Source organism: Hirundo rustica, chromosome 11 (assembly GCF_015227805.2).
Source record: "Hirundo rustica isolate bHirRus1 chromosome 11, bHirRus1.pri.v3, whole genome shotgun sequence".
In the NCBI taxonomy this organism is placed as follows: domain Eukaryota; kingdom Metazoa; phylum Chordata; class Aves; order Passeriformes; family Hirundinidae; genus Hirundo; species Hirundo rustica.
Window position 1 is genome coordinate 6,423,647 of NC_053460.1, and position 18,811 is coordinate 6,442,457.

The 18,811-nt window shown below is 58.8% G+C and overlaps 1 protein-coding gene across 2 annotated transcripts; it reads right to left on the reverse strand.

Moving 5' to 3' along the window:
- Positions 1-593: 593 nt before the first annotated feature.
- Positions 594-16,391, reverse strand: ADGRG1 (adhesion G protein-coupled receptor G1). Of its 2 annotated transcripts, none has more exons than XM_040075420.2 (14): positions 16,323-16,391; positions 7,770-7,857; positions 6,840-7,265; positions 6,239-6,362; positions 6,010-6,157; positions 5,801-5,926; positions 5,473-5,589; positions 4,895-4,940; positions 4,440-4,540; positions 4,241-4,356; positions 3,008-3,279; positions 2,286-2,397; positions 1,413-1,681; positions 594-1,246 (listed from the first exon to the last, which is right to left on the reverse strand). In XM_040075420.2, the coding sequence occupies exons 2-14, from the start codon at positions 7,807-7,809 to the stop codon at positions 1,140-1,142; spliced, it is 2,004 nt and encodes a 667-aa protein (XP_039931354.1). In that variant the 5' UTR covers positions 7,810-7,857; positions 16,323-16,391; the 3' UTR covers positions 594-1,139. The 2 variants fall into 2 exon arrangements, with proteins under 2 accessions (XP_039931354.1, XP_039931353.1); XM_040075419.1 differs by lacking the exon at positions 16,323-16,391 and adding an exon at positions 13,000-13,121.
- Positions 16,392-18,811: the final 2,420 nt, after the last annotated feature.

Below are 18,811 nucleotides of genomic sequence, written 5' to 3' on the forward strand. Positions count from 1 at the left end.
CTCAGGGCTCTTTGCTTTCCCTTTCTCCCCACGGTCCTGCCGAGGGGTTGATGGTCCTAACCAGCCCAGCAAATGCTGGAGCATCCTCATCCTGAGCTGGGCATCACCACAAGCCGCCAGGATGGAACATCCCCTTCCTGGCAAGGTGCCGCTGCCCCAGCTGGGTGCTGGGAGCTGGGTGCAGAGGGATGATCCACAGGCAGTTGGAAGGGGAATGGTGGGATGGGAGACGTGGTGCTGTGTTTGCAAGAGGCACAGCCAGGACAGCCAGATTCTGCCTGGCCCCACAGCCACTCAGGGGATGATTCCCATCCTTTGATGTCTCCCTCTTCGGATCCCTGTCCTCCACCAGCCTCCCCTTCTGCCAGATGGTGACAGTCCCCAGAGACTTCCCAAGCCATGGTACCTCCCTGCATAACAAAGGCACCAGGCAGCCAGTGCTCTGCCAGGAGCACCATTATGGGTCCCAACTCAGCAGGATCCTGTAGGGTGAAGTGTTGGGTCCTGCCCCAGCAATGGGATAACCCAGATGGAAGATGGATCCCACTGGAGGGCCCACCAACGCACCGAGCAGAGACCCCACCGAGACACACTCTGAGAGGAACAACTTTAATGGGCTGAATCTGATGTGTAGGCATGCTCACAGAACTCCTACATCACCCAAAAATAGACATTCGACAAAATAACAAAAATAGATTATTTCAGCTGCCTGAGGGTGTGGCGGGGGCAGTCATTCTGTCTTCCCTGGGGAAGGGCCCTCATGGTGACCACCAGCAAGGGCTGAAAATTGGGCCCTTCCCACCCATCATCCCTGGCCTCAGGACGTGGGAGAGGGCACCCAAAGATATTGGGGACCCTGCCCCTGCCCCTTCCACTTTGTACAGCCTCCACTGCCCGAGTAAGCATCCCTCCCTCCCTCCCTCCTTCCCTCCTGCCCCAAGGGTGCCAAGCCAGTCAGGATGGAGTGGTGGGAAAACTGGGGAGGGGGCCAGAGGACGGGGGGGTGGCCAGCCCTGCTGTGGGTCCCTGGGCTCCTCGTGGCACTACGGGGCAAGTGCAGTAGCAAAGCAGATGGTGTGGTCCTTCTTGTGGCCCTCCTTGGCGTGGGGAGCTCTGGCACAGCGCGGCCGCCACGGGGCTCAGCTGCTGCTGGGCTGCAGCTTGGCACTGTCAGAGCTGCTCTGAGAGTCAGGGGACTTCCTCGCCTGCAGCACCATGGTCCAGTACCAGAGGAAGATGAGGAAACCTGGCAGAGGGGAGAGGAAGCGTGGCTGAGCCACCTTGAGGGACAAACAGCAGTTGAAAGCGAGCCAACCACCCTGGCAGAGCCCCTCTTGCACCCCATCGCCACCCCGCCGACACCCCGTGAAAATCCTGGTGCCCCTGAGGGGAGCCCAGAGTCACAGGCTCACCTTGGAGGGAGTTGATGACGGTGAAGATGTAGAGGGAGACAAGGCAGAACACGCCAGAGGTGAAGGAGAAGAAGATCAGTGCCCAGGGGATGCCCAGCAGGATGCTCAGCCCAAAGAGGGCCAGGACATGCTTGAGCTTGTGACCTTTCTTGTTCTGCCGGAGGAGCTCCCGTACCATGGCCCCCAGCATGACCGAGTTAAAGAGGAACACCAGGCTGAAGAAACCCAGGTTCACGACGTTATGGATCAGGGGGTTCGTGATCCAGCATCTGGAGGGAGGAGAAAGGGCAGAGGATTACCCTGTGTCCTGCCACAGGGTCGGGAGGAGGGGCTGGGAGAAGCATGGAAGCCTGGTGCCAGCCCAGAGCCCGAGGAAGGGGGTTACCCCCGGCACAAAACCCGAGAAAAGCCCCAGGCTGTCACCCTGGTTTTCCTGAGTTTTTTTTAAAGCCTTCTACTTGTTCATAAGATGGAGTCAGTTTCTTTAGTTTCTGCACAATATTAGGAGCAGTGCTCGCCTTTTCTGACACATGGGAACATAAACAAACCCTTTGTTTTTCAGTCCCTGTCCTTTGTTTCCATATTTCTAGCCTGAAAATAATTGTAACTGACGGCTGGTCTGGCCACTGGGGTGAGAGGTGGTAACCCCAGAAGCTAATCCACAACCAGACCCACAAATGTATACAACGTAAGAAATAAACAGGCGGAGGGCTCTCGGCCTCGGGCTCTCTCTGAGGAGCAACTCTGCCCTGCAAATCTCTTGTCTCCGTGTGATTGCTTTGCGTGCCGCGGTCGCGCCAGGCCACGGTGCAGGTTTAGCCAGCTGACTTTAGCGAGGAGCAGGGGCCAGGTCACCCATCTCCCGTCACTTACATGGTCGCGTTGGTGGACCTGCCGTCAATGGATTCGTAGATGGGAATGGAGAAGGGGCCGTAGTTCGTCCAGCTGGCCAGGAAGATCACCAGCACGCAGAAGAAGGGCAGTCCTGGGTGGAAAGGGCAGAGTGAGGTGGCTGCCCTACTCCCTGGCCTTTGGACATTTTGGGAGGGCTGGCTGCCCCTTTCCCCCTGCGCAGAGCACAAGCCAACATCCTCCCTCCCACAGGGAGACCAAGGACGGAACAAATACACAACAAGGGCAACTGGAATAAGCCCCAGCCTGGGAGGGAGTGGTGCTGTGCTGACCCCTCCCAGGGATGTGGAGCTTTAGGCCATAAAAGATCGTAAGACCTTCCTGCCATGACCTCCAGCCCAGAGCACGGCAGAGAAGCATGGGCGCTTCCTGCATCCAGCCCATCTCTCTGGGCTGTCCTGGATGTTACTTTCAGAAAGAGAGGATCCTACTGCTATTTAAAGATCCCAGGTGGTGGCTCTCACAGGTCTCCATTGCTGAGTGATCCCCCAAGACGACCCTCCCTTGCTTTAGCACCAGCTTCTGCTCTCGGCCTTCAAGCCTCCTTCTCCACCGAGGCTCTTGACAGGCAGCTGCTCCCCCACGGCTGTGTCTCCATCCCCATCCAGGCCTCGTATCCAGTGGGAAAGACCTCCCCGAGTGCCCCTCCACCCTCAGGGTGCGTCTGCCTGCCCCATGCTCACCCCAGCCAGCCAGGCAGAGCTTGAGGAGGAAGTGGTCGTGGTAGGCGTTGAAGACTTCGATCACGAGCCGGTAGAGGTTGTAGCCCTCGATGCCCATCCAGGTGAGGCAGCTCAGGAGTGAAAAGTGCAGAAACAAGCCCCCGGCTCTGCAGATGGCCTCGCTGCTGGCAGCCAAGTGCTCGGAGATGAGGAAGGTGACGTCCAGGAGGAAGATGGCGACCAGCAGGTTCATGTGGATGTGCATGCTCGTGATCTGGTCTCGCTGTTTGCTTCTGGAGAATCAAAGGGAGCAGAACTCACCACCGTGCCTGGCCAGCCCCAGTGGTGCCCACAACACCCCACAGCCCTGCCTGGGGCAACTTGAAGAGCAAGGACACTCTCTGGTAGTGCCAGGGACTGAGAGACCAACCCCACAGGTGGGACCATCCATCCCAGGTGCAAATCCAGCCCCCTGCAGCTGAACCTGCACTGAAGATGCTCAGAGGGCTGAAGCACTTTTCCCATGGAGACAGGCTGAGTGAGTTGGGTTTGTGCAGCCGGGAGGAGGCTCCAGGGAGACCTTAAAGCACCTTTCAGTGCCTAAAGAGAGCTGGAAAGGGACTTTGAACAAGGGAATGGAGTGACAGGACAAGGGGGAATGGGTTCAATCTGAGGGCAGCTTTAGATTAGATATTCAGAAGAAACTCTTCCCTGTGAGGGTAGCGAGGCCCTGGCACAAGTTGCTAAGAGAAGTTGCAGATGCCCTGTCCCTGGAATTGTTCAAGGCCAGGCTGGATGGAGTTCTGAGCAATTTGGTGTAGTGGAAGGTGTCCCTGACCATGGCAGGGGGGTGGAAATGAGCGATCTTTCCGTCCCTTCCAACGCAAACCATTCTATATTTTTATGATTCTGTGATTTCTGGTCAGAATCATCCACTTAGGATGAGTGACATGACTCAGGAGAAGACACTCATGTTCTCCTCGAGGTCTCTGAAAAGATCTTTGCAGACTTCTGCCTGCTGCACCCAATATTTTCCAAAATCATTGAGGAGAGCTGGTGTTTCTGAGCGCCCTGCAGGAGACCTGACCAAGAGGGTGGATCCTGGACAGGAGAACTCTGCTTTCTTCAAACGAGGCTCCTTCATGGTGCTTCTATCCAGGCAACCAACTGCTTGGAGAGCTTGTGCCCACCCTGGTGTTCATGGCCAGGGACAGGACACAGACAGGGAGCGTGGGGTGAGCCATCAGACTGTACCTGAAGTAGAGGAAGAAAATGGTGCAAATGGAAGCCAAAGCCGAGATCAGGCAGCCAGCGTAGGTTATGATGCTCAGGTAATTCCTGTGCAGAGAGGTGATCTCTGGAGAGGATACCTGAGGAAGAGGAGGAATGAGAGATGGTGAGGAAGAGCACCACTGGGGATTATGTGAGGGGTCTGAGGGAAGGTGCTACCCACCATGAGCACAGCAAAGTAGGTGAGGTGGTTGCACCTGCACTCTGTCTGGCTGCTCCCTGTCACTGTTGTACACCCGTAGCTGTCCCAGCTCCCAGAACTGGCTGTGCAAGAGAAAGGGAGAGCGTCTGGTGAGCAGCAGGAACGTCTGCCAGGGGCTAAAGGATCTTCAGGGCAAGGTGTCCATGGAAAGAGGGAGAACAAGAGTGAGGGGTCCCAGCTTGTCCCAGGCCAGGCACACATACTCAAACAGACACCTCAGCACAAGAACCCATCCCCAGGGAAGGGGAAAGCTCTTAGGTTGGCCATGGAGGGAAAAAACTGACATCAGCCCGGTGGGAATGGCTTATGGAGATGGAGCGAGGGAGGGAGGTGCAGAGCAGCCTTCACCCTGCTGGTGGGGCTGTGGTACCTCGGAAACAGGGCCTGACTTCACACCCAAGGGCAGGGGCACTCACCAGAGGTGTCCTCCTGCCAGAAGACGCACAGCGGGGTTACGTTCCTCTGCAATGACAAAACCACAGGCCCTGGTCAGGATGCAGCTGTGGGTTTGTTGTCCGCCCAGCACTTCTGATAGGGGACAACACGGGGCGGGAGACAAGATGGTCTCAGGAGACAAACTACGACTTGGGTAAACCAGACTCCCCCTACGATGGGAGCGGGCTCCAGGCAGAGACCACTCTGATAACAAATGATGGAGCAGACCTCCTTCCAGATCCTCTTTTCCAAACAATGCGTTCAGTTTTGAGCAGGCATCTGACAGAGCCATGGATGAGCCAAGGGCTGGCTAACACCAGGTGGTGACAGTGCTAGATGTGACACATCTGCCATGAGGGCAAGGCAGTGCCACCACCAGTGCGCACAGCGAAGCCACGATTGTGATACGGCCCCAGAAGACACAGCAGACCCTGCACAGGCAGGGCATGGGCATGGACCTGCTGGATTGCGACCACACCCTAAGCTGGCAAGGCCTGAGCCCTCCTTCCCCCTCCATTCCTGGTGGGAACAGGTTCTCTGAGGAAGTTTCCCCACTTACCGGCAGCTGCTCATGGAAGAAAGTGAGGACCACTGGGTCGGAGAGGTTGGCCACCACTGTGTCCACCAGGGAGATGCTGACTACCTTGTCACCCAGGACGTGGCTGCTGTTTTCATCCTGTTGGAGAAGAGGAGGCGGGGGCAGTGTGGGAAGCCAGGTGTGAAGCAGAGAAGAAGGTCTAAGAAGAAGGTCCCATGACTTTACCCATCAAGCTTTTAGCTCGTTTTTGAAGCACCTTCTCCCAGTGAGCACCAGCACCCTGGTCTGGTGGCATCCCTGCAGCCCAGTGCCACGGGACACCCCACCATGCCATCCACGTGGGCATTACCTGGAACATGGTCTGCCTGTTGATGTCCATGAGGAGCACTCTGTGCTCCACCACCTCCTCCTTCTCCTTCATCATGAACAGGCTGCTTGGCAGATCCACTGTGAATCCCTGGACCTCTCCACTCTCCTGCAAAGAAAGACTCATCAGGAAAGAGGCTGAGAGAGAGCACGATGGGCCGAGAGCACTAGGGCAGACTTTCCAGGACCCACCTCTCTCTGGGAAGCGAAGGTCAGGTGCTGAGGAGCCCGACTGGGCCGGACTCTCAGGACAGTCGCGTGCACGGTGGCCTCTCCAAAGGTCTGGTTCTGCCCTTCGAGCTCCACCTTGGCCAGCATCTTCTCCAGCTCCCCAAGTTTGCTGTTGGTGAAGGGGCACAGTGAGCTGGATGCAGCGGGCGGGCGCTGGCAGCAGCAGGAGTGGGGCGAGCTGGGCACTCACCGCCGGAGCCTCTGCTGCTCCGTGGCTCCCGTGGCGGGCGCCGGGGGCTGGGCAATGAGGTCGTCCAAGGCGGTGAGCTGCTTCTCCACATCCTGCTCCCAGACAGGCATGCTCTCTGGAGAGGCTGGTGGAAAGGAAATGCCGTGAAATGCATGGGCAGAATTGGCTTCCTCATGCCCCAAACTCGCTGCCAGAGGGCTGCTCCTGGTGGGAGCGGAAAGCAGAGGGCTTCAAGGTGACCCCAAGCCAGGAAAGCTGATAGTGACCCCGACCCACAGGGCTTTCCTGCCACCCAGAGCTCAGCTCCCACTGAGGCCATGGGGACCTCATGGTGGAGACTGAACCCTGAGAAACCACTGCAAGGACCTCAGTTTCCCGGGATTTTAGGCAGCATTTTGAAAATCTCCACCTTTAGGGATGCTGGGTATCAGTCCCGTATTCAAGAAAACCGACTTCCCCTTCAATCACCCTTCAGCTATCTTCATATCACCAGGCTAAACCACACACTGGGAAACAACCAGCGCTCTGATGACGACTAGGGAACAGGCTGGGGATAAAACAACCCTTTGATTTCCTTAAAATAACACGAAATTGCATTTACCAGGAAAGAAGTATTCATCTTTAGCATCCAGGGAGGTGTTCTTCCCGCCCTTTATGATGTAGGACACATTGAAGATGTAGGCTCTGGTTCTTTCAGTCCTCTGACTCTCCTGTCCCCAGGGGATGCTGCTGGATGGGTCCCCACCCAGGGGGATGCTCTGCTTCCCATAGGCCAGCAGCAGGGTCCTGTTGGACTCGAACCAGTAGATGCAGAAGCGGTACCTGCCCAAGGCGGGGGGCAAGCTGTACTTGTGGTAAGAGTTTCTCCGGTTTGGCAAAAAGGGCCTTTTGATTATCAGCGCCTGGGCCGTGTTCTCGATGGAGATGGTGGCGGGGCCGTGCTCGTAGATGACAGAGCTCTCCTGGGTCTGGTTTCGGTCGCCGCAGAAGCGGAAGTCCTCTTCCCTGTGTGCATTGGCTCCCACCCCTGCATGGTACGAGCACACGGAGACAGCGGATAGCTGGAGGCACAGCCAGCCCCGGCAGACATTGCAGCCCTGCCGCAGCTGTCACGCGTGGCATGCCAGGCTCTCCACCCCAGTTACCCCAACCCTGTCCGACGGGCTGTGGGACACCAACCACGTCCCCAGCGTCACGGCCACGCTGCAAGGATCTGCCAGGGCCCCTCGGGCAACAGGGCCTCCTGGCTTTCAGGGACACCCTCTCCCATGTGCCGCCACCCACATCAGCAGATGCTGAAAGGGGACCTTTCCATTGCCAGGAGGGATGGATGGAGACAATCTCCTTTCCCTGGAAAGGACCCATTCTGCCCAAGAGACCCACCAGAGGCCCATCATCCTATGAGATGTTTTACTTCTGTGGCAGCCTTGGTTGTTTACATCTCATGGTGCCCTCCAGCCAATGTTTTGGGGCTGCCAGTTACTCCCAGCAGCCCAAAGCCAGCTCACCATCCCAAGGCAGGACAGTCTACCTTGGAGGGGAGAGAGAAGGAGCAGGAAGAGGACCTTCATCTCGAGCAGCTCTCTACCTTGGCTTGGCCTTCAAGGAGACAGCAGAGCCTGAAAGGGGACAAAGGGAAGGGGCCACATGAGTATTTGAGTATCCCCCATGCCAGGGGGGCAGGGATGGAGAGCAGAGGCCATGCAGGTGGGACACCAGCCATGGTCACAGCCAGCTCCCTGTTGCCTCTGCCTCCAGGAGGACCCAGGACCACTGGGCACCCAAGCTGGCTGTGGGCTGGGAGGATGGCAGAGCCTGGAAGCCCCATAGCTCTTATCATGGACAGGGTGCCCCACCACTCCAGCACAGGCTCCAATCAGCAAAGAATCCACATAGGAGGGGTCCTCTCTTCCGCTCTCAGCTCCACATCTCAGTTAACACCCTGACTTGTTATCGTAAATGATAGGAACAGAAGGAAACTGTGGTTTCCTAATTCACCAGCCCTAAAATTTTGTTCTTGGATGATTTCAGCTCCTGCAGATTAGCTGAGGAGCTGGGCACATTGCAAACCACTCCATCATTTCAGCCTGCAGAAACAGGCTCTCCCAGGCACATCTGGCAACGCCAGCACAGCAGCCACGGCTGCCCAGATCTGCTGCTCACAACCACCTGGGCACATCCTGCAGAGCCCCTTTGCCCATCCCTTCATCTGGCACTCTTCCCCACCACCCTTTTCTTTATCTTTGCACGAGGTCAGGGCTCCTGTGACTTACACCCAGGCCAGCACTGAGCACCCTCAAAGTGCTGCCACACCCCTGTGCTGACCCAACCACAGCCTTTGCACATGCAGCCTTTTTCGTTGCGCTCTCTGCCTGCCCCCGGCCACAAACTGCAACACCGGCTCCGCTGAGATGTACCAAGTGTCACCTCCTCCTCACCCTGCTGTCACTTCAACCATGGGACACACCCTGCCAGGGTCTGGCAACCAGCAGAAGCACCCCCAGGGTGGGACAGCGTTGGTGGCGGCTGCCAGAGCAGCTGGCCCAGCCCAACACTTGCCAATGCCCAAAGTGAAGCCAGCACGGTTTGCCACTGCTGCACCCCGCTCCTGCGCTGCTCTCAAACACCCCTCAAAACCCACCAAGCCATCCAGTCCTGTTTTGTTTGCTGTGGGTAGGTGCCGGGGCACCGACCAGCATCACCTGCAAAGGGTTACAAGCTCCCCCAGATGCTCAAGGGTCATCGGATGCTTAAAAGCTCATTGGCAGATTTCTCCCACCAGCACGGGCTTTGTCTGGAAGTTTCTCTAACCAGCACAGATCCTGCATGGGTGTACAGCCCCCTCCCCGTCCTTCCCCATCTGTTTTTTGCGGCAGTTTATCATCAGCAGACGGGGGCTTTGGGTTGTTAATTAACCTGCTGCCGTGGCTGTAACCAAGTGACACGAACGAGCTCTCCCGGTGTGAGCTGGGAGCCTAAGGAACAGGCATGACTTGGCAGGAGTAAATGGATTTGGATGGGGCTGGCATCCCAGTGCCTTGCCACACACTTAGGAATCATGCACATACATCCCAAAAACACGGACCTGGGGTGGCAAAATGCTGGTGGTGATGGGAAACACCTGGATCTCTTAAAAGCTTCGTGGAGCTTCACGTGAATGCCAACCATGTTGAGTTGAGGCAGCACAGAGCTGGCACGCCAATAAAGCATCGCCTCTGGATGGGGAATGCTGCATCCTAATGAGGCTTCAGCCCACCCCACTGTGCTGACATCTCTAAGGTTTTATTGGGATGGCTGGAGGAGAGGACCAGCCCCTTTCAGCCGTTACTCAACTGGGACCAGAAATCCCTGTGGGAAAGAGGGTGGGGGAGCCGGTATTTCCCCTCCGAGCCCTGTATGGTCGGGCTCACCCTGACTCTGATTGCCGCTTCCTGAGCCAAACAATAGCAAGAGAAAATCCCCTGAAAATGGTTTCGCAGTGAGAAACCACAGCTTCCATCCATGCTGGCAATAAGCACAGCAAAGGTAGCCGGATGTGCTGAGCTGAATCCTGCCTCGTCATCTTCCCATACCCAGATGGCAGTGGGGACAAATTCCTGACTTCTCTCAAAATCAACCAGATTATGTAGAAAGAGGTGGCAGACACCCTGCCAGGGCTGCACAGCTTGCAGGGCTCCCTTACCAGCGGAGAGGGAGGCTTATTCCTGGGCAGCAGTCCTTATCCTCCCATCACATTAACATACTGGTCTTGGAAAGAAAGCCCAAAGCATTATATTGAGGTCTCTAAACCTTAGGTGAATGGGAGCGAGGGGAAAATGACAAAAAGCCCCACAAACAAAAAGCCCAGTGTTTACTACCACCTTGCTGCTTTCTGGGTGACTTGGCAGCAGGTATTTAAGCATTTGGAGGTGGCACGTGGCTTTTGGATATGACGTTTTTCCCGAGGAGAAGACAAGATGCTCTGATGACTCAAACAAACACCGGAAACAGGGAGATCCAGGGGCTTTTATCTGTTTTCCTTCCAGGTCCATTCGGAAAGTGACGTGTGCTGTTCCTCGAGATGTTAATGAGTCTGAGGCTCGTCACCGCAGTGGGTTACTCAGGCAGGGACTCAGCAACATGATGAGGAACTGTGGCACAGAGAGACAATCCAGGACGGGCTCCCCGAGATGTAAAACAGCTTTGCACAACCAGCTCCTCATCGCAGGGACCAAAGAGAATGTGCCCTGGGCCCAGAGCTGTCCAAGGATGTGAGGACCCCATCGGGGTCCCCCTGCAAGGGGATGCCCCAGTGTCAGTATCTGAGGGCTTCACAAAGTGCCCTTGTCCTTGGCCAGCGGTGCGTGTCCGCAGGGGCCAGCCACACGTTATTCATGGCTTTGGCATGTGATTCTTTGCTAATGCCCAAGGAGTCGAGGGCAGCTGCACTGTGCCAGCAGCCCGGCGGTGCCAAGCTGTGCCACAGGGCTGCTTCAGCTTTTCCCTGGCCATGGCACTGCACAGAACACCCAGCACCTTCAAGATGAGTCTTGCCTACAAGATGAAACAAGATCTGATGGTGATTCCCACGGGAGCAGCACAGCTCCCTGCCAGATCCGTTCTTTGCCAGTCACTGGCAGCCGTCCCTTCCCACAAAGGCCTGGGGAGAACCAAGGGGAGGCTGGCACAGGCGGCTGCCAGTGCTTGGGGCTCCTGAGACGGAGCGTTTGCTTAGAGCTGGGTCTTGATATTCAAAACTTTCTTAAAAATTTCCATTTCCTAAAAAGCACCACAAACAGAAAATACCACAGTGAACTAACCCAGCATTTCCTCCAGTGCCGGGGCAACACGGCACCCGGCGTGGTGGCACGCGAAGGCTTGCGGCTTCAGCAGCAGCCACACGTCCTTTGCAAAGGACCAGGTACACCTGCACTGCGCTGAGGCTGGCGTGACACAGTAGCAAAGGACATCTCTGGCCACAGGGGTACAGACAGTTGTCCCTGCCATGCATTCCCACCACACAGTCTTCTTTGAGAGCAACCCCATTTCTCCTCCTGCACATCCCCCTTCCAGACCACTCCCTTGGGTTTCAAACGGCTCTGAAAAAGCCCTGTCCACTCCCAGGTCTTACCCCCTTCACATGAGCAAGGTCCTCATCGCCTGCCTGTGCTACAGGTGCCAGGGAGGGGAGATGCAGTGCAAAGCAGCTCAGGACCACCCCAAATCAGGCTCCCGGGTATTTGGCACAGAAAGCAAGGCGCTGGAGTCTAGTGAGGGCAAAGTCTGCAGCACCCAAGAAGCCAGGTAAGAGACTGTGAGCCTCCCGAACTCTTGCCAAACCCCAGCTGTCGGATGAGCTGATGGGAAAGGAGTTGGTGAGTCCAAGTGAAAAACAGGCGCCAGCAGGCTGTGCCCAGCTGGTCCCGTGCAGACATTGGCAGGCTGGGAGGGACCCAGCCTGCTGTCTGTAAACCACACAGCTCTGACCCTGCACCCACGGGTGCCACCACAAGGTGCAGGGATGGCCAATCCCAGGGATCCCTGTCCGGGAAACACACAGTTGCTTGCAAACCTGTTACCCTGTGAATAGCAGCCCCTAGGCTGCAGGATTAAGAGCTGGACTGCAACCAAGTATGCAGCATTTTCAGTCCTTGGCTTAATTCAGATGGGACACGGCAAACCCCACTGTGGCTGCAGTCCCAGGTTCAAAGGATTTGCCCCCACCCCCGTCTCTGAAACACTCCTGGCTCCTCGCTGGTGGTGGAGATTGGAGGGGGAGGGAGGGGGGTTACTGCAGCCCTCAGACCATGAAATGAGCTTTGGCTGCCTTCCCTCCCTACACAACAGCCTTTCGGACTTGCTGCCAGGAGGTTATTCCAGGAGACTTCATTTCGGTTCTCCAGCTGGTCTCACTGAGTTTTGCTGGTCTCTCTGGAGGCACAGCACAGACTGTGGGTAGAGACCACCCCAAGCATCCTACATCCCATATCGCGCCGTGGCATGCCAGGACCGGCAGCAGCAAACCGGGATGTTGCAGGAGGAATCCCCCCAAAAGGCATTTTAGGGAAGGGAGATCACCCTGTCGAGACATGCCGGCGATCCCACGGGATGCTGCACCCTCCGCCGGGAGGGAGGAGAGGAAGGAATGGGGTGTGCTGGTGGCTCCCATAAAGTGGGAAGCAATGGCCACACACCGACGGCCGGGGCTTCGTGGAGCTCAACTCTGCCGCTGGCAGCAGCCCGGAACAGCCGGCGCCGGGCGGCTCAGGGGGCTTTGTGGCTCCATGGCCCAGGAATCCAGCCTGGCTCCGGGGCAGGAGACTGCGAGCCCCATGGAGCAGGGATGAAGGTTGGTTTCGCAGATAACTGGCCCCATGGCCACGAGCAGAGTCCCCGGGTCCTGCCCAGCCGGACGCATCACACCCACCGCTGAGCCCCCGCACCCACTGGAGCGGGGTGCTGCTCATGCCCCCATAGAGACCCCTCCGCTCCATCCATCCATCCATCCATCCATCCATCCATCCATCCATCCATCCATCCAGGCTGCTCCCTGCCCGAGCAAGCTGGGGCTGTGCCCGGTGCCACCACCCGCGCGGAACCCCAGTGTCCCCCAGCCCCATCCACCACCCTGCCGCCGCTCTGCCCGGAGCGCCGCAGCATCCCCTCGGCTCCCGGTGCCGGGCAAACGCCCCGCAAGGCGGCCTCTGGGTCCCCCACGGCGGGCACCGCGCTCCCCGATCCTCCCCCGTCCCCGGCTCAAGCGCTCCCCGTTGCTCCCGTACCTGGACTCGGGGCGGGCTCGGCTCGGCCCGGCTCCGCCCGGCACCGCTGTGCCGGGCTGGCACTGCTCGGCACGGTTCGGCTCGGCACCGCTCCGCACCTCTCAGCCCGGCTCGCTCCGCGCGGAGCCCCGGGACCGGCGCCCCGCCCCGACCCCCGGCGAGCGGTGACTCAGCGGGGCGGTACCGGAACTGTTCGGCGGCACCGACCCCTCCGGGACCCCCGCGATCCCTGCGGGAGCCGCGGGCTCACCGCCGTCCGTCACGGCACCTGCTCGGTTCGGCTCGGCCCGGCGCGGGCGGGGAGCACCGGGCTGAGCACCGGGCTGGAAACACCGGGCTGGGAGCACCGGGCTGAGCAGCGGGCTGAGAGCACCGGGCTGAGAGCACCGGGCTGAGCACCGGGCTGGAAACACCGGGCTGGAAACACCGGGCTGGAAACACCGGGCTGAGAGCACCGGGCTGAGCACCGGGCTGGAAACACCGGGCTGGAAACACCGGGCTGGAAACACCGGGCTGGGAACACCGGGCTGAGCACCGGGCTGAGAGCACCGGGCTGGGAACACCGGGCTGAGCACCGGGCTGCGAGCACCGGGCTGAGCACCGGGCTGCGGGCACCGGGCTGGGAACACCGGGCTGGGAGCACCGGGCTGGGAGCACCGGGCTGCGGGCACCGGGCTGGGAACACCGGGCTGAGCACCGGGCTGCGGGCACCGGGCTGGGAACACCGGGCTGCGTCCCCCCGCCCGGCCGGCCCCGGCCCCACGATGGGCTGGGGAACCTCGGCTGGGGACAGCCGGGCGTGCCGCCTCCCGTCGCCCTTCAGCTGCGTGCTGGCGGGCATCCAGCGGCGGGGCCGGGGCCGGAGGAGCTGGAGCCAGGAGGCTGCACGCCTGACTGCCAACGGGATTAAAAAATAACAATTAATGGGAAAGCAGCCGGGACGGAGTGTCCCGGTGACCCCTGTCCCGCTCCCCGCAGGGTGTGAGGGAGGAAAGGAGCAGGGCAAGGAGCCCAGATCGCAGGAGAGGGATACACAGCGCTCCCCAGGAGCAGGTGGGCTGAGATGTGGGGTGTAGAGCCTGGATGCGACCACGGGCACCCCCACCAAGGCTGGAAATGGGCACCCTGGTGTGGGAAGACAGATAGAGACAGTGCTAAAGGCAGTCTTGCCCCCCATACATTGCAGCAGTGTTAATTATCAAAGAGTGGGAAGGAACAGCCTTGCCCTCGCAGCTATGGATGTGATAAAAGAGTGAATTAGCTGGGGAAACAGTCAGTTGGGAGTCTGTTGGCTGTGCTGTGAAGAAGAAGGGATAGGAGGTCGTGCGAGGGACAGAAAGCAGTGAGCTGGAAATGCAGAAGGGAGGTAAAAAAAAGGAGAGAAAGAGCCAGAGCTGTGTGGAGCTACTCATGGGACTGCAACATAAAAAAGGTATGAAAGACTATTTGATAACAAGGTACTGACCCTTGAATTTTTAAAGAAGCACTCCTGCGTGCTGTGGCCACCTCGACGGTGACACCCTGGCCCTCAGTGGGAGCTGAGGCTGGGAGCGCCGGGGCAGCGCTGTTGGAGCGGGTAGAGCTGCTGCCAAGCAGCGCCTGCCTCCAGCCCTTTGTGTGTGCCCCAGGAAACAGCCGGGCTGCAGAAAGCCGAGACGCAGGGAGCGGAGGGAGCGGGGCGGGGGGGGACGGCTCCGGGAAGTGCCCTGGGTAAATAGTTGCTCTTGCAGATATTTTCAGTGGCTTGACCGAACCTTTTCTTTCTGCAGGGGGAAGGGTGGAAATAACTTCCCACTCCAGCAGGGAAGGCGATGGACCTTGATCCGCAGGGATCGTGCCACCGCAGGTGCCATGGCTGCTTTGGGATCCCTGGAGCAGACAGAGGACATCCCGCACGTTTGCATCGCCCCGCTGCCTGGTTTAACTTCCAGCTCCCAATTTCCCTGGCTGCCACGGGACAAGGCTCCCATGGGAAGCAGCTCACATGGCCGGGCCGTGGCTAAAGCGGCCGGAGCGTGGCTAACAGAGCCGCCTTTGAAGTCCGGCCGTCCCCACGCCTCGGGGAGCTGGGGCAGCTCTGAAACGCACGCTCAGAGCAGCCAGAGCCGCGGGAGTATCGCGGTGAGCCAAGCCTCCCACCGCGGGTCATCCCGACCGGCTCCTTCGGGAGACGCCATAAATCCACCTCTCGGGAATAACGCTGCTAGGCACAGGATTAGGCTCTCCCGGCCGGGGGAGTTAGGTGCAGACCCCTCGGAGCAGCGAGGAAAGGACTTTTTGCTGCCGTCCGTGGAACAAAGAGTCTTTTGTCTGCATTTGACGTTATCAGGAGTTATTTTTAGGTCAACGCCTGCACTTGCTGGTGTTGTCGGGATTATCTGTAAATCGACAGACCTTCAAAGACTCTGCCTGAGCACGAAGAGGGAGGAAATCCTTGTGTTGTCTCTTGCAAGGGACATTTGCCCTTGGGCTCGGCCTGATAAGGGTTTATTGCTCAGAGAGGGGAATTCCTATGAAAGCCCTACAACTTCTTAAGAGTCCTAAGAGCTCCTAAATCCATTAAAGCTCCTAAATATGCTTAAAGTTCCTGAAAGTCCTAAAAAATCCTGAAAGCTCCTAAAGCCCTTAAATGTCCCCAAAACCCTACAACATCCTAAATACCCTAAAGCCCTAAAAGTTCCTGCATATCCTTGAAGTTCCTAAAATCCCTAAAAACTACTAAAAGCCCTAAGAGCTTCTAAACCCCTTAAAAGTTCCTCAAAGCCCCAGAAGTTCCCCAAAAGCCCTAAAGTTCCTAAACACCCCTCAATTTCCTAAAAGCTCCAAAGGGACCCTGAGATTTCCTAAATGCTCTCAAAGCCCTACATGTTCCTAAAAGCTCCTCGAGGCTCCGGGGGCGGGAGGGAGGGAGCGTGCCAGCAGATGACGGCGGCGTGGCGATGGGATGGGATGGGATGGGATGGGATGGGATGGGATGGGATGGGCAGACTCCGGCAGGAGAGGGCACGTCGCACCAGGCTGCTGCCAAACCAGCGAGACGAGTGTGGGCAGGGGAGCCCCGGCGCCGTCTGCAGCCGAGGGCTGTGCCAGCCCCGCTGCCCGGCGGTGCCGGGGTGCCCAGACCGCCTCAAAGCCTCTCGGGTGCTCCCAGCAAAACGCCACCGTGAGCGGGGCTCAGCCGAGCTCCGGTGGATGGAGGAGGATGAGGAAGCAGATGGTGGGAGGGGATGCCCCGAGATCTCTCATCCAAATCAGGTGAGCAATGCCAGGGCAGCCTTGGGAATCTCGGAGCGTGGTGATGCTAGGGGAGTGCCTCAGCTTACCTTTGAGCGGGTGCTGGTGCTGTGCTCCCGTATTGCTGCTGCTCCGCCTCCCTCAGCCTTCCTCCCGGAAAAACATCCGGTGGGGAGGTGGGTCCACCCCACCCCACGTCGGGATTTCTCCCTCAACGATAAAAGCGACTCAACAGGTGCCAGGGCAGTAAAACCCGAACCCGCAGGCACAGCAACAAACCCGGATTATTTACTTAGGCTCGGCTTTGCAAATAAACCCCCGGTGATGTCAGGGGAAGTCTGGGGGAAAATTGGTCCCTGTGGGTATCTGCACAAGCACCAGGTGAGGATGCTCCCATGAGATGCAGTTAACAGCAGACAAGTCCCAAAGGCAGATCCCAAAATGGAGCCAAGGTCTTCTCCAAAGCTTCCATTTCCCCTGTGGATTTAGTGTCTTTCCTGGCTGCTTGTTTCCCCAAAATCCGGAGCATTTGCTATGATCTTTGCTCATGGAGCCAAAGCTGGCTCTGAAGCCTGAAGGCACCGTGGTGCCACCAACCTTCCTCTCCTGGGGAGAAGAGGATGGCACAACCCCTCCAGCAGCCTGGCCCTGGCCTCCTGCCAGCTGAGGTGCCCAGAACGGTAAATGGCACCATTTCTTCTTGAGAAGATTGAAGGGGCCGGCCCCCTCCTGCCCAGGCTGCCAGGTGCTGGATGGAGCTGGCCCTGGCACCGTGGCACTGGTGGGGGAGTGGGAGGCTCGATCCCAGCCTGTGCTCCCCGGGACCCTCGGGGAGTGCTTTGACCCTGCTCCTGGTGTGGGACGGTGGGAAAAGGGTGACCCCCGGGCACCAGCAGTGGGCTCAGCTCCCCAAGAACCAGCACATCCCACCAGTCCCCAAAGGGCTCAGGCCCCTGGGGACCACCCCGGGATGCTGGTTCACGCAGCCACCGAGTGATTGCTTCCCATGCGCCACCCGATACCGGAACGAGGTGGATGCGTGCCGGCATCGGCAGCCAGAGTGACTCACAGCACAACCCCCCAAATCTGGAGACGGGGAGAAGGGGCACGGAAAGTGCTGGGATGTGACTCTCCCACGGCGGGGCTCGTGGGGGAAAGTCGGGCACTTGGCACCTCACCAAGCCCGCAGGCCTGTCCGTGAATAGCTGGAGTCACCGCCGGAGCGGTGAGCCATGCACAGCTCATCCCCAGGCGGCGAGATGCGAGCCGGGGGCACCGCGGGCGGCACGGAGGGGACACAGAGCCCCGGCGGGACCGGCCTTTGTCCGGGATGCCGGCGGCACTGACGGGAACGCGGCGGGGCCGGCTGCCCTTTGTGAGTGGAACAAAGAACAACAGCCAGAGGCTTCCTTCGCCGTCCAGAAGGGGGAAGGAGCCAGAAAGGGAAACGTCACTGGGCAGAGATGGGCTGCGTGTCCGGTGGCGCTCGGTCCCCTGCCACCGGGCCAGAAAGAGCAGCCCCAGGCAATGGCACCTCCCTGGTCACCTGCACGGGGGCGGTGGGGACCCTGATGTCACAGGCAGATTTGCCGTGCTGCGATGCTGGTCTGCATTCCAGCAGGCACAGTGGGATGTCCGCTCCAAAACCTCAGACATCGGGAGAGGCAAAACCCCGGGAACATTTCAAGGTGAAGCCCGGTTTATGCAGGTGCACCAAGGGCTCAGGACGGACTCGCTGCCCCCAGCTGATGGATTTAGTCCCTGCAATTTATCCTGGCTATTTCCACTGGCTGGATTGCTTCAACTCTGAAAGTGTCTGGACTCCTTGAGGAGCTCCGCTTGGCGTCTGCCTTCCTCAGTGAGAGCGGGAGGAAAGCCGAGGATCAGTTCACTTACTCACTTCCCATCCTCTCCTCCACCCAAACTCGTTTGCCCGATGCCAAGACAAAGCCCTGCTCACCCATTTTCCTGCCGCCCCAGGGCTGCAGGTGCCTCCATCCCTGCGCTGGATTTGGGGCGAGAGGGAAGGCTTCTAGTGTGGTGCGGTCGTGGGTGAAAACCCAGGCTCGGGGTGATTTGGGGATGTCACAGCCTTACAGCCGCTCTTGCCAGCCTGCAGCCACGCTGGCGTCAAGTGGATTTGGGGGACGTAGCCGGAGACCCCCCCGCTTTTGGACGTGCCTTGTGAGATGCGCAGTGGCAGCTCCTCAAGGAGGCTCAGAGGTCCCCTCCCATTTGTCAGGGGACGCTTCGGCACCGCCGCGGTCCCGCATAGCCACCGACCTCTCTGCGCACGCACATTCCCGATCTGGGACCATTCCTGCGATCCTTGTGCCATCTAGTGGGACCTGCACCGAGCACGCGGCGGGAGCCCGGCCGGAGCCGCCCGGCAGCGCCGGACACGGACACGGGCAATCGAAAGGCGCTTCAAAAGAGAAGCAGCGATCAGTGCTGGTGGCTAACAGAGAGACCACGGGCAGCGCGGTCCCCAGAAGACACAGCACCCAGGGGCCCTGTGCTGGCTTGAAAGCAAAACCAGCAAGAGCCTCCAAGTCGGAAAAAACCAACTTAGTAGGAG

Coding starts and splice junctions, on each gene's coding strand:
- ADGRG1 (XM_040075420.2), bottom strand. CDS start 7,809: ATGAAGGTCCTCTTCCTGCTCCTTCTCTCTCCCCTCCAAG. Junction 5,927..6,009: donor CCTTCGCTTCCCAGAGAGAG/GTGGGTCCTGGA, acceptor CTTTCTTTGCAG/GAGAGTGGAGAGGTCCAGGG. Junction 3,280..4,240: donor ATTTTCTTCCTCTACTTCAG/GTACAGTCTGAT, acceptor TTGATTCTCCAG/AAGCAAACAGCGAGACCAGA.